This window comes from Colossoma macropomum, unplaced genomic scaffold (genome assembly GCF_904425465.1).
Source record: "Colossoma macropomum unplaced genomic scaffold, Colossoma_macropomum, whole genome shotgun sequence".
Lineage (NCBI taxonomy): Eukaryota > Metazoa > Chordata > Actinopteri > Characiformes > Serrasalmidae > Colossoma > Colossoma macropomum.
In genome coordinates, this window is record NW_023494790.1 from 23,707,617 (window position 1) to 23,722,151 (window position 14,535).

Here is a 14,535-nt window from a genome sequence, read left to right on the forward strand (position 1 = left end):
TTCACATTGGTTTTAAATGAGCGAGTGTGCCTACCCAGTTTAATAGTTAGGTTTCCTCTTTTCACAGTGCAGAGAAAACTCAGGACGCTGTGGCAATTCTATATTAATTCATTAATCTTTATATATTTCTCAGCTGCCTGTCAGCATGTGAGACTTCAAGAAGCTTTCTTAAGGGAAAGGCTCTACAGTGAGTGCGGAATGGAAGAGTGAATACAATACTACAGAGGATTAATTATGTAGCTATTAGGAGAGAAGAAGCAGCTGAGAGAGAACTGAGTCTTGCCATGAAAGTGCCACTGCCTTTTGACATGTGAATCCTTTTCATTCGCCAAAATGTGCTGTTTACGCTCAATGAGCTCTCTCATCAAAAAGCAAAAGATCTGGAGATGAAGAGAAGCACAGTCTTATTCATGTATTCTTGTGTTCCAACTTTAGCGTGCCTAAGATCTATGATCAATGTCTGATTCAGATGAAAGACAATAAAAACAGCACTGAATCTCACTGCTAAAAAACAAAAGCAATTTATAGTGTAAATTTTACCTTCACACCTTACACTCACAGCAGTCAACCTTAAGGACACAGAACAGATCACATATTCTTGACCTTGACTATCCCCATCTTTTCTCTAGAAAAAGGCTAATTTGATCATGGACTGATCTGACCTTGGCCAAAACAATTCACCAAACCCTGTCCTGTTGTAGCAGCCAAATCAGTTAGATAAACGTCATTTCCAGATATTTGACTCAATTACTGCTTGCCTTGTTTATATTTCTCTCAAAATTTATACCTTAAATTGACAATATCTTATGCACTTAAATACTAAACAATATTCAAATATTCTATGATACCAGTATCCATAATGAATGTAATATAAGAATGACAAAGTCAGATCTACACTTTTAAAAAGGGGGGTCTTCAGGGGTTCTTTAGAAAGGCAATGGTTATATACTGATTCCAAAACTGGAGTTCAAAAAATGATTAAAAGATGAAGAGAAAACAGGATTTCTAACAACCATGACAGGTTTGGTGGTAGATAACCAAAACTGTCACCATCAGATAAACAGTACTTAAAGCTTTGAGAGAGAGGAGAAAATTAAGCTCCAGTCTTGGAGATCTGAAAAAAAAAATCCACAATTTTTGTCTCACTTTCTACTTTGAGAAGACAACTCAATGCTGTGGAAACGTGGGGCTGTCAAGAAGCCATTACTGATAGAAAATGGACCAAAAAAAATGTGCAATTCAAACAAAGAAGCTGCTGCACCTCAGAGTCCAGACCTCAACATCACTGAATGTGTTTTGGATTATTTGGATCATAAGAAGCAGAAAATACAACCAACTTCTAACGCTGAACTTTAGGGATGTGGAAAAATAGCCCTATCGATTTCTTTGAAAAACTGAAAAATCTGATCTGTTTAGTTGTTGTTCTGTCATTTTCTGTTAAATATGTTTTTTTACTTTTTTTCCTGATGCTGGAAAATCAATAACTTGTACCTGAAGCCTATTTTGACTGAATATTAAATGACAGTACTGTAGTTGTTTAAAGAACCTTTTAAAAGTAGTTCTGTATAGCACCCAAAAGGGCTCTACTATTGATGTTAAATTGTTTTAAGTGCTAGGTTCTATATATGTAGCTTTTTTTTAAACTGCATTATTTATTTAAACTGCATTGTTTATTTATTGGCAACATGGTTTAATATATTAAAGAAAAAATTACACCTACAGGCCGGTATAGACTATGTTGAACAGAAAAATATATAATTGATTATTCATGATATCTACACTAAGTTGAGCTTAATTTAAGAAAATATGAGGGAAAAAATTAAGATCAACGTGACTCTGCATATTGTTTATCAGTGCACGAGGCAACTGTGACTTTCTATCATGGACTGATTATAATGCGAGAAACGCATCACGTTAAAGGTCTGAAGGAGAAGAGGGGTCTGCGGATGTAGGAGTTCAGCATCGCAAGCTGTCAGACTCTTCATAGCAAATTTGCCACAGCTTTAATTGAACATTACTCAAGGCCAAAACTCATATTTCTTGTTTTGCTTGATCTTGAGAGACTCTCAAACGTGTTCCCTACAGAGCTCAAATTTCTTTCAAATCAATAATTAATCGTCAAAGTTATTTATTCATTTGTATCTTCGCCAATTATGGGTGCCTAATTAACAATTTCAATAATTGATATTTATCTCTAAAAGGACTTGGTATCCTTAGCCTATGAAAAATGCATGAGCTGGGATATGGACTTGGTTTTGTTTTGTGTTCTGAGAGAACTGCATGCTTGCGGCTAGTACCAGACCACTTTGACTCTTCCTCTTTGAGTCTGCACTGCCCTGTGATGTGCGGCTAATATGGGCTTCTTTCATGGGCCCAAAGCGCCTTCTACGTACCATGTGATCTTATAAAGACTCCTACATTCCCATCCTCAGATGCCCCCTGTTTGTTCTTCAATAACTCAGCTCAAAGAACCGGGCTGTTTCCTTGATAATTTTCCTTTGTCTTTTAGCTGTGCTGATGTCATTCCCGACCTAATCTGAATGCATATGAAACAGTGAACATTGTATGGCATTTAATGTGGTAGTAACAAGTTGTAAATGGAATGGAGAAACACTGGGATCAGTACCTCATTAAAAACTATAATGTAAGCAGTATAAAAGTCTTTTATTTGACTTTAATCAAATTTTCATTTATTTTCACTTCTAGCAGAAAAGGGTGGTGCGAGGGTGCTATGAAAGCTTACAGTTTACTTAGTCAACACAGGAAACAAAGCAGACATTCACCTTAGCTACTTTAAACAGAGGCATTTGGATACAGTGCCGAGTTATGGCATAAAGCACAAATTCAAATACTGCACAGTTCCACAGGCCCTGTGGAGTCAGGCCTTGCTTAATTGTAGCAAGAATAGCTCATGCTGGCAACATTTTAGGGAAAGGCACAGTTGGGTTGCTAAGGTTTCCACAAAAGGTTTTCAGTTGAAATCAGTGATACGCTTCAAGGAGCCCATGGCGGGACTGGGACTGCCCCACTCATTGAACCTCCTGTATTCCCCAGGTCGGAGGAAGTACTGCCGGCCGCTGTAGTTGGGGTGCTCGTGAAGGATCCAGTAACCCTCCATGACATTAGCAGAGGAGACATCCCCATTGTGGAAGCGCTCACGTAGATCAGGGCAGTCCTCCATCAGCTCCATGGCCTGGCCAGCAAAATCAGAGCGCTCGAAGATCTTCATCCTGTAGTTTCCAGTGTACTGGAAGGAAATTTGGTGAGATCTCATTATCATTTCATACAGAACATTAAAAAAGAAAGACACAATTTGGAGCCATGTTCTTAAAGCCCCAAAATCAGAACACTGAAAGACCTTCATCATGTACTTCCCACGGTACTAGAAGGAAATCGCTAAGATTTCTCATTGACATTTCAATAAAAATTTGGAGAAAGTTCAAAGATCTTCGTTATGTAATTTCCATGGTATTGGAAGGAAATTTTGTGAGATGTTTCATTATCATTCATACAGAACATTAAAAAAAAGGAGCCAATTTTGAGACATTTTCTTAAAGCCCCAAATCATTTTTTTAACCAGAATGAACTTGGTGATTACTTAAGTTCAACAGAAACTTCCACATTGTCTTGAGTTTACTTTTGTATTGATTTGATTTTGGCAGTGTGCTAGTGTGAACCTTTAACCTCACTAAGTAGACTGCTTTGCTCTATTTCACACTTTTCACTGGAATAAAAAAGAATCAGACAATCCATGGCCTGCCTGGAACAATCAGAGCACTCAAACATCTTCATCTTGTAGTTCTCATGGTGCTTAGAGGTACTGGGAAGATTACTGAGCCATGTGAATAGCAGTCATAATATTATAGCGTTCGCCACTATGTAGGGAGGCACACAGCTTTTCCACAACTGTAGACTTTATTACAGACTGTTACTGGCCCCAGCCTTGCCTTACAATAAGAGTCACTGTAGAAAAAAAACAGCAAATAAATGCTGTAGAACAACTACCCCGGAACTAACAGGAAAAAACATTTCCTAAACACACTACACTACCCCCTCCTTACATATGTCCTCATTCCTGAGGAATTACAAAGTCCTTAAACCAAACTGGAAGCACCACCTCCTTCTGGGTTGTGCCAGGGTGGGGAACCCCCTAGTAGTCTGTACTGACTGGGGTTGAGGGGATGCATTGGAAGGGGAATTGAGTTCAGCAGGAGTTCCCAATGCTCCATCAGCAGTTGCAGAGGCCTGAGATAGGTCTCCCTCTGGTCTGGTGCAGCCAGCCTGGGCCAGGCTGTCACAGTGTAGTATCACATGCCGAACTCAGCAGCTGCTTCTGTAGCATAGATTCTGTCTATACGATGTTGGAGCTGCCGGGCATACTCTGGGCCTGCTGGTTCTGGTGGTCTGGGGGGTGAACAAAAGCTAGTTCTGCAAGGCTCCTGATTTCCCTCCCCAGCGTTAGTAGGGCTGGGGTACACAAGGTTGAATCTTGGACTGCAGTGCCATCAACCATGAGGACCAGGGGCAAGTGTTTGTCCCAGCCATGCTGTTGCTTAGATGTAAGAATAGCTAGCCACTCTGCCAGAGTGCAATTGAACCTCTCTACCAACCCATTAGTCTGGGGTGGAGTGAGATGGGGTGGGTCTTCCTGACACCCACTGACTCAGTCCAGGCCTGCTGTGGAACACCCCCCTCTAAGTGTAGGGTGTCAACCTTGGCACACAGCCCCTTAGTGTATGGAGACAGGACTGCCACCACCTCACAGTGGGGCTGTTTTTAGGGCTCACTCACTGTGTCACTGGCTGCAGGTCTGGGTCCCACGTTTGTTGATCAGCCTGCTCATTGCTGTCCACCTTTCATAGTACAGCACAGCTTTGAATGGTCGCCCCACGTGCCACCTCAACCTGTATGCCTTCACCTTGTCTCATCTCAAGTACTCACAGTATTGCATGTTTGTTCACTACATGGGCGCCAGGACAGGGCAACAGCATTACCATGTCGTTTACTTGCACAGTGGGCTATAGTGAATTCGTATGTCTGTAGTTTCTGCAAGGGGCATGTTGGGGTCCTGGGGTGCCAGGGCAGGCACATTCATTATGTCTTGCTTTAAGGCCTCAAAAGCTGACTGACAGTCCTCTGACAAGTTGAAGTCTTGTCCTTTCTGCTTATTTGAGGGGGTAGCGATGCAAGAAAACCCCCACATAAACTACCTGTAAAAAGAGGCTAGCCCTAAAGAACTCTTCAGCTTTCTGTAGCAAGGGTGGGCCACTCATGTACGGCCTTGTCTTCAGCAGTGTCAATTCCTTCCCCACCTATGCTGTGCCCCAGGAAGATCAGTTCTTTCCACAGAAATTTGCACTTCTTAGGGTGCAATTTCAGTCCTGCTGCCCTGATTCTTTCTAGTACTTTGCACAGAGCAGCTACAGCAGAGTCAAATGAGCTTTCATGCACCAGTATGTTGTCCAAGAAGACCAGACACTCTTGTTGCGGAACCCCTTTTAGCACCCTTTCCATCAAGTGTTTGAATGTTGCTTGTGCATTGCAGAGTCCGAAAGCAAGAACCTTGAAATGCCATAGCCCCTGCCTGTGTGAAATGCTGTTTTGGGTCTAGCTTCTGGGGACAGTGGGACCTGCCAGTACCCAAGTCTAAGGATGAAAAACAGGTGGACCAGGGCACTAGATCTAAACATTCATCCACGCAAAGAATGGTGCATGAGCCTTTTAGGAACCACTTCAGCACGGGCCACCGTAACGGTCGACCCAGTATTTATCAATGGCGTGTATAGAACTCCCTCAATGTGGATGGAAATATAGCCAAAATCAGATGTAGATGTCTGCCCCACCACCCTCACTTTGGAACGGCCTTCTATGACGTAGCCGCCGAGAAATGCAGCCTACCTCAGCTGCAGCCTAGGCTTTGGAACGCAGCTAATATCTCCCAGTGTGAGCTTGCAACATCCTGATACCACATGTAGCATTCGCTGCTACAATGGGAGGCACACAGCTTTTCCACAACTGTAGATTTTACTACAGGCTGTCTCTGGCTCCAGCCTTGGCTCGCACATTGCTCTATCCTAACTTCTCTCTCCCTCCAGGACACAAACACACATCCAGTGGGCTAGCCCCACCTTACAACAAGAGTACCTGTAGAAAAAACCCAGTAAATAAATGCTGTAGAACCCCAAAAGAACCCCAAAAGTACCCCAAAAGCAACAGGAAAACCTTTCCCGAACATCCTACAGTATGTTTATACAAATAATTAATGTCCACTGTTATTTGAATACTGTGAATAGCTATTGTGAAAAGACACTTACAGGAGGTACCATGCGGCAGGAGCGGATGCAGTCATTGAAGCCAGCCCAGTGCTGGTAGTCAGGGTACTCTCCCTTGTGTAACATGTACTGATAGCCAGAATAGTTGGGCTTCTCATAGGCCATCCAGCAGCCACTCTCTACACGAATGGAGTTGCAGCGAGAGAGGTGGGACTGCATCTCAACACAGTCACCAGTGCACTCATATTGACGACCCTGGAAGTTCCTGTCCTCGAAGAAGGTGATCTGTCAGAGTGGACAGTGAAGAGAAGTGGACATTTTTTAAAAAAATAAGAGATTTATACCTAGGGATATTAATTAATACTTTATTGCCTATTTTTTTCAAAAACTACACTTAGATAAAGAGATAAACCAAAACAAGAGTCTGGTTAATCCAGTCTCAACTAATATCACAAAAAGCTTTGGTGAAAATACTTTTTCTTTGTAAAAATATCTCTTTTGTGTTCTTGGAAAAAGAGACAAAGTTTAGTTGTTATTAATACTCACACAAATAGATAATAAAAAAAATCTTTAAACACAAGTACAAGGCAGAATACTACTAAAATGTTACTATTAATAGCACTAGTAAAGATAATACTGGTCTGTTTCAGGTTGCTAATGTCCCCAGCTAAAGCTGTTTCATTGAATTGACAGCAGTCAAATTATGTGACTAAGCCACTTATACTTCTGGGTCACGGGGGGAGCTGGAGCCTATCTCAGCAGTCACTGAGTGGAAGGCAGGATACACCCTGGACAGGTCACCAGTCCATCGCAGGGCAGACAGACAGACATATACATTCACACACACTCTCACATCTAGGGGCAATTTAGCATGTCCAGTTAGCCTGACTGCATGTCTTTGGACTGTGGGAGGAAACCGGAGCCCCCGGAGGAAACCTACGCAGACGCGCATGCCTTACGAGACTAGCAAAACATAGAAAAGCTAAACTCATCAAGAAACTGCAGCCAAAAGGACATTAAGGTAAGCACAGCTGTGGCCTGCAACACTGAAACCCTCACAATTAATAGCTAGCAAGATGTTTCTGCACTTATGTTGCTGTAGGCTGTTTGTTTTTGTCACAGGTCATTGTTCAGTACAACAGTATAAGAAAAACAAAAGTACAATTTGATGAGATTGAATGGAGCATTTTATTCAGCTATCAATTCCCACACATTTATTTATTTTGAGAGCTGCTTTGCTATTCGTTTCTTAGCCACAGCTTTGAGCACTAGTCCTGAATGGTTTGGTTGCTGTGCTTTCACACCACATCAGTTGCAATATAGCTTGCAAAACCTTCACCCTAAATATTTTCCATAGTATACTTATGATTCTTACCCTAGATTTTAATTTGTATTCTTTTCTTTAGTACCTCCCTTTACCCACAGACAGTGATTTGGCATGCTTACCTTGCCCATAGTGACTGTGTTCAGACCGGAGCAGGCCCATTCAGAGGCCAGAACCTTTTTATAGACTGAGCATTCCTCAGAGCTTTTTGTATGTGGCTGACAAAGCTTTGCCCTGTCAGCAGATTGTGTTCTATAGACTGCGTGCCATTATAGGTCTGGCTGGTGTATGGCCCCTCTTTGTCTCTATCAGAGCCCTTTTTTATCGCATGGAAAACACAGAACCACTGCACTTTTGAGCACCTGACAAAAAGAGTTGCAAACTCTGCTTTTAGTTAAAGAGGGTTTCAGACATGACCTGTCAGAAACGAGGAGAGGGCCTACACAAAGCCATCTGCATTTGTGCAGTTGGACTTGTTTCTTCAGTCTTTCTAGTTCACATCTTTGTGGAGCTTGCCAAAATAACTAATATAAGTTGGATTGAAACCTTCCACTTTATTTTGAGTTTAATGTATTGATTTGATTTGGCAGTGAAGCAGTTTGCACCTTACTGACTAGACTTCTCTGCTGCATTTCACACAAAACAGTTCAATATAATCTGAAAAAAGAGGCAATTTGGAGACATGTTCTTAAAACCAGCCTTTAATGGTACCCTAATTCCACAGGTTCAAGTTCAGTCTACATAAAACCACCTCTCATTCTCCTGAAGGAGCCAATCATGGGGTTATAGCAGCCCCAGTCTGCGCAGGCTCTGTACTCCCCGGGCCTGAGGAAGTACTGGCGGCCTCTGTAGTGCGGGTGCTCGTAGAAGATCCAGTAGCCTTCCATGACATGGGCGGAGTAGATGTCACGGAAGTGGAAGCGTTCATAGACGTTGGGGCAGTCGTCTGAGAACTCCATCATGTGTCCAGCCATGTCAGGTCTGTTGTAGATTCTCATCTTGTAGCCTCCTCTGTACTGTAGTGTAGGGATAAAAAACAACACTCATGATGTTAGACACAAACTTTGAAATCTGGATGTTGCAGTTGGAGCTAAGCCTTTGATCAAGACCCCCTGCTGTAAATGTGATTTTTGAAGTAGACTTTTAGTCATTTTTGTTGAGCAAACTTTAGTGACAGTGCAATGATTTTTCCCCCTCTCTAACCCCCAAACCAGAGGGATGAATAGAATTATAATGAGAGAGCACAGTCTTTAGAGCATGTCTTCTCCTCCGTTTTATGCCTGAATCTCCTGGTGGACTCTCGTACACTTTTTATGCCGCATCTATAAATTACTTCAAAGGTTTCACTGATTGACATTGATTTGTTAAGTTGTTTTAAAGTGGGGAATAAAACCCATCAGTTTGATTGACTTACTGGGGGATACATCTGACAAGATCTGATGCAATTGTTGAAGCCCATCCAGTGGTGAAAGTCAGGGTACTCCCCACGGCCCAGGATGTACTGATAACCCATGTAGTTGGGCTTCTCGTAGGCCACCCAGTAACCCCCCATGACCCGAATGGAGTTGCAGCAGCTGAAGTGCCTAAAGGTGTCGTAGCAGTCCTCAGAGCACTCGTAAAAGCGCCCCTGGAAATTGCGTCCTTCGTAAAAGATGATCTGTCGGGAGAGGTAAATGGTGAAAAGAATATTTTAAAGATTAGATTTACAAGTAGCGAATACTTTAGAATAAGGCAATATTCTGTGAGTCTTTATCAATAAACTGTTTCCCTCTGTTTAACTTTTAGTACAACAAAGAAGAATATAGACTATCAAGAAGAGACAATTACAGCCCTTTAGTGATTCACTTCATGCAAATTTTAGTAAATCCTTGGTATGAAAGTGCTAATTCCCTGCCAAACAGAGAGGTAAGATGATGTTTGATACATATGTTGTATTGATGTCAGCTAAGCTGGTAACACTGCCCTGGGAGAATACACTTCTAACGGAACAGAGAAATGGCATCATTTTTGCATGGCAGCAAACTGAGTAGGCCTCCTAGGAAAGATTTCTACACTCTTCAGTTTGAAAAATATCACTGATATGTTTGATTTAAGCAGTTCTAAGCAATGCGGTGTACTATTTAGAGTGACAGTATTTAGTCTATAGATCGGTCATTATTTTGAGTACAATGAGTTTCTAATTTGTGGCATTGCAAAAAGCAACCGTGAACTGCTATATTTACATTTACTTAATTGATGTTATTGTAGACAGTAAGGATTTTAGACACTAAACATGAGTACTTTCTTACCTTTCCCATGGTTGCAGGGCAGGATGTATACACCGTCGCGTTGTTGCGGCCCTACGGACCTTTTATATACTCTTCTTTAGAAAGGGCCATGTATATCCACTGTACTGCCAGAGGCACGTCAGAGAGACTAGAGTTTACCTTTTGAAACGTCACAGGCCTTTCCCATTATTCCTGCCTCTAAAAGCAACTAAACCCACTGCTCCTATTATCCCCAGTGCTAGAGTTTACCTTTACAAATGCCCCTCAGGCTGAGGGCCTTACTGCTACGACAGGCCTTGTTCAGCTATGACCTGGTGATGTGGCTCTTTCACTGCATCCCACAATGGGTCAGGAGTGTTAAAACAACAAGCTTTTTGTTACTTTCACTATATGTATGACAGTCCTTAGTAGACGTGACGTAAACATTTTCAGCAGTATAGCAACTTTTGATGATAAACAATCCTCATTCTTAAACTTCTACTGTTTAAGATTTATTTACTGGCTTGGACCAGTTTTTATTAAATTCCAAGGTTACTATTTCCTCTGTTTTTTTATTGTCCATTCTTTTATGAACAACTGACGTTAGGTATCTGTAGTATACGCTGGCAGAAAAAGAACAGCAAATTTTGGCACTTCAAAATACCTTACTTGCATGATACTATCTATAGTAGGTTTTTGATGAACTTGTGGATAAAACATTCCAAACAAGTTAACTATTTTTAGTTTATATAGGGGCAAACAGGCCTCTAGTATTGTTTACTTTGGACAACTTGATAAACTGTGATAAAACTGACCCTGCCGTGTGGAGGCTGTACTAGCTCTCACTGGAGTTGTTAAAATGCTGCTACAAGAACCATGATTATTAAAATAATATTTGTGGATCCTATGATTTACCCAACACTCAGTAATTAAAATGATGAAAAAAGATCATCATACAAAAACAGTCTTTAGGGTGAATATTGAGAAATGTCTGTCAGAAAACTGTTGCAGTTTGCAGATGATTTTGCTGTAATACATTGAGATACTATAGAACACTATAGATGAACCAAAGCACATTCTACGTGGAACTCTTTAAGTACATTATTATTTTTTAAATCATTTTACCCTGTTAGGTTGTGCCAAATCTCTCCCACTTTATTAATGCCAGAGCAAAATTCTGTTGTTTCAAAGCTACAAGGGCACAATAAAAACAATCACCAAACATTACAAAATAAATAAATACATAAATATATTATCAGACACCTGACTTACAGTGTGATAGTAATAAGGACTGGTGATTTTGTCGATAGTCATAATCATTTATCTGCTTCTCTAAGTGAAATATCCTCATAATGGCAGATATTTTGTTTGGAGCCTGTTTGGAATGTCATAAAGGGTTCGTTTATGAATATTTGATAAACAATAACAGCTGCTGTCTCATTTTAGTTAGGTTAATATCCAAAAAAATCCAAAATCAAATCATGGAGGAAGCTTTGTAATTGTATTCATCGTAGCACTGTAAAGTCTTGTTTTTCATTTGGACCAGTAGCACATTTAAGTGATTCTGACACTATTGATTGTTGTAGAATGTGTTGACATAACCTCCGTCAATATGTTGCCTCCTTTCGCTTCAGTTGCCCGAAGACCAACTATGATGCAAGGCCATGCTAGCGTTGGTGGTGAGGCGATCATAAGTTGTCTTTGTGTGTGATTTGTGTGATGGCTGTTTCAACTCTAGGACAGTCGACTTTGGCATATAAGCGAGCCCCTCAGCTGACAGGCGAAAGGCCAAAGAGAATTGCCCTTGCGTGTGTGGTTTTTTCCTTTCCCTTCAAAGTCAAGCTTCAGTCTCCTCTCCTTTCAGTGATGCTCTGTTTTCTATTTTGTTTGCTTTTTGCAGATTTCACTCAGAAGAAAGAAAATGCTCCTGTAACACAATAGCCATACTGTTCTTTGACTGCTGTCCTGGCATCACATTAAAAGCAAATCAATCTCTCTCTGAGAGAGAGTGAAAGTTGGAGCTAGATTTCATTTCCCAGTCAATTACTTGAGCTGACAGTCATAGAGGCTTTTAATGTGTCATTTTAAGGCAGTCTTTTTAAAAATGACAAAGATTGATCCTCAAAGCTCATCTGTATCTATTTCATCACAGTAATTGTGGCATATTAGCCCAGCCAGATGGTGTTAAATCGGGCTTGGAGCATGATTCGGTTAGTTTGCAGAGAACGGGCCCCAAAGAGGCCATCATGTACTCATGCTTTGGAACAGTTTATCTTTTCTGTCCTCATCAATATTACATGCTTGTCATATCTTAGGCAGGGATTTATCTGCCTTATTTTGTGCTGTTACTTCTTAGCTTTGTAATTACTGTGTTACTGGTGCTCGGCACTCGGCAGGAACGGTTCTCCTTCTTCGCACGCTCTCAAATAATAATCTTAAAAGCACTACAAGACATCTCCTCCCCACACGGAGAGAAGCACATCAAATAAGCCCCAGCATGCTCACTCGCTTCCCCCAAGAGAACAAAAAGCCAACACTCAGGATCTTTCGCTTCATCTCCAAATGAGAGAGCGCGGGAAGGAGGCTGCAGAGAGTTGGGCTGGGGTACAGCCATAGTGCAACCACTGTGTATTTCTGTGCAATATGGCCTATCACATCACTAATGACTACTGTGCATTGTTTACAGGCCACCAGATATGACTAGGAGACTTTTGTAGAGATGGGCAAGAGGAGATTGTGATGCTGCGTGTGGTCTTGGGGGAGACATGTAGACTTCACACAATTCCATAGGCTGTTTGTGATACACAGTAAATGTTTTGAAACAAATCCCAGTGCTTAGTTGCGGTGTTTCCCCACCGCTTTTAAAAATAAAGGTTTTTAAATGGTTGTTGACTTGGACGTGTGGTTCTAGGAAAAAACTTTGGCTGGTATAGAGCATTTATATTATGTGGATGTTTGAAAAGAAGAAGTTCTTCACACTCATGCCTCATTTATGAAGGGTTCCCTGAAGAACCATTCAAGGCTTTTTAGGGAAACTAAAATGGTTCTTCTATTGTTCCAAAAAATACTTTTATTTTTAAGAGTATAATTGTCTGTAGCATCATATAAACACTATTGTTCCCTCTAAGTCTCTTCTTTACACTGTTAGCAAAAGGGGTTGTGTATACACTGTTAGATATAAAGGTTCTGGGCAGGTACATTTTCCGTTCATCAAGGTACAAACTGTGTAAATCCTCAAAGGTACAACAGTGGTTTTAGGGTCCAACTGTGTACCTTAAATAAGTTTTTCAAGGTGAAAAGTATATATTTGTACATTTCTATAACCTAATGTTTTAAAACAGAACAATAAAATAAAAAGCCTGGAGACAAGACGGGGTGTGTGGAGTCAATACAACTTAGAAAATATAATTTCAGTGGTACAGTGATACATTATAGTACAGTTATGTTCCCTGACTAAAGGTACTGAGATGTACACTTCAGGGTACCACCCCAGTGATAAGAGGGGCACTGCCCCAGTGACAGTTTATTAACTTTTTTTCTGAAGGTGTCCTAAAAAATTGACTTTGACTTGCAACTATAGTGGATCCCTTTTTGGTGTTGTACATCATTTTTAAAATGTTTTTCAAAGAACCAACAGGTTCTCCATCCTACACTGTTAAAGACAACAAAAAAAATGTAGATGCCACAAAAGGTTCCTTGAGCAATGCAATAGAACCACTTTTGATCCCCAGAAAAAACACTGTTTGTAAATGAGATTTGTTAGTGTGAAGAACTTTCTAAAAGTTTAAAGAACCTTCACATATTACAAAGTTTCTTCTGCCAAATTAAGAGTTCCTCCTAGAACCTTCATATGATGTGGATGTTTTTTAAACATTTAAAAAGGTTGTTCACCCAAAAATGGTTCTCCAAAGATCCATCAATTGGAAGGTTATTTAGGGAACCAAAGGTGATTTGTGCGATTGTTTTGATCATCTATCTTATGTGAACAGTTCAGCTAAGAATGCAAAAGTTACAGCTTAATCCATAAGCAGGGTTAAATGTAACAGTCTGATGGGCTGAGTTGTATCATTCAGTATAAAAAGAACCCTTTTTGACACCTCAATTTTAACAGTGTAGAGAAAAGCCTTTTAACTGTGCACAGAATCATTTAAACATTCAGTGGAATTTTTGACTTTACGTGGTTCTACATATAACCATTCATTTTTTAAGGTTTCACCGCTTGTGCTTATTTGATGTTAGTCTGTCTCCAGTTTTCAAATAGTTCAGCTAATCACAGTTACAGAAAAGTGTTTAAACCAAAATGTTTAGGTATTGTAGTGTAACTGTCTGCTAGTTCTGTTTAATGACATACTGCTGGAGTTATAAAATTTAAGATAGAAACGATCAATTTTATATTCCATGCACAATTCCCCATTTAGAACCAAAGCACCATTTGTCGTACCCTATCAGAGGATGGCAGAATACACAGAGGAATTTGCCAGCACAGATGATGAGTATTTAAAGAAGCCTTCAGTGTAGTTCTAAAGAAGAAAACGAGTCATTTAAAGTGCATTATGAAGCTGAGGGAAATAGCGTAGGCCTTGTTGAATGGCAGCTGCCATGGCAGCTTTCTGTCTCCAATTAGCCGTGGGTCTGTGCGAGCGGGGCCTAATCTGTTGTTGAAAACGGTGTGTGATGTACCGTGCCGGGGCGA

General features: G+C 40.7%; 2 protein-coding genes across 2 annotated transcripts; both read right to left on the reverse strand.

Annotated features, from left to right (window-relative positions):
* Positions 1–2,708: 2,708 nt before the first annotated feature.
* crygmx (crystallin, gamma MX) lies at positions 2,709–7,757 on the reverse strand. Its single transcript, XM_036571718.1, has 3 exons — positions 7,719–7,757; positions 6,315–6,557; positions 2,709–3,247 (listed from the first exon to the last, which is right to left on the reverse strand). Exons 1-3 carry the CDS (start codon positions 7,725–7,727, stop codon positions 2,972–2,974), a joined length of 528 nt encoding a protein of 175 aa, XP_036427611.1. The 5' UTR covers positions 7,728–7,757; the 3' UTR covers positions 2,709–2,971.
* Positions 7,758–8,333: 576 nt separating this feature from the next.
* On the reverse strand, positions 8,334–9,916 carry crygmxl2 (crystallin, gamma MX, like 2). Its single transcript, XM_036571720.1, has 3 exons — positions 9,885–9,916; positions 9,011–9,253; positions 8,334–8,612 (listed from the first exon to the last, which is right to left on the reverse strand). Exons 1-3 carry the CDS (start codon positions 9,891–9,893, stop codon positions 8,334–8,336), a joined length of 531 nt encoding a protein of 176 aa, XP_036427613.1. The 5' UTR covers positions 9,894–9,916.
* Between the last annotated feature and the right edge of the window lie 4,619 nt (positions 9,917–14,535).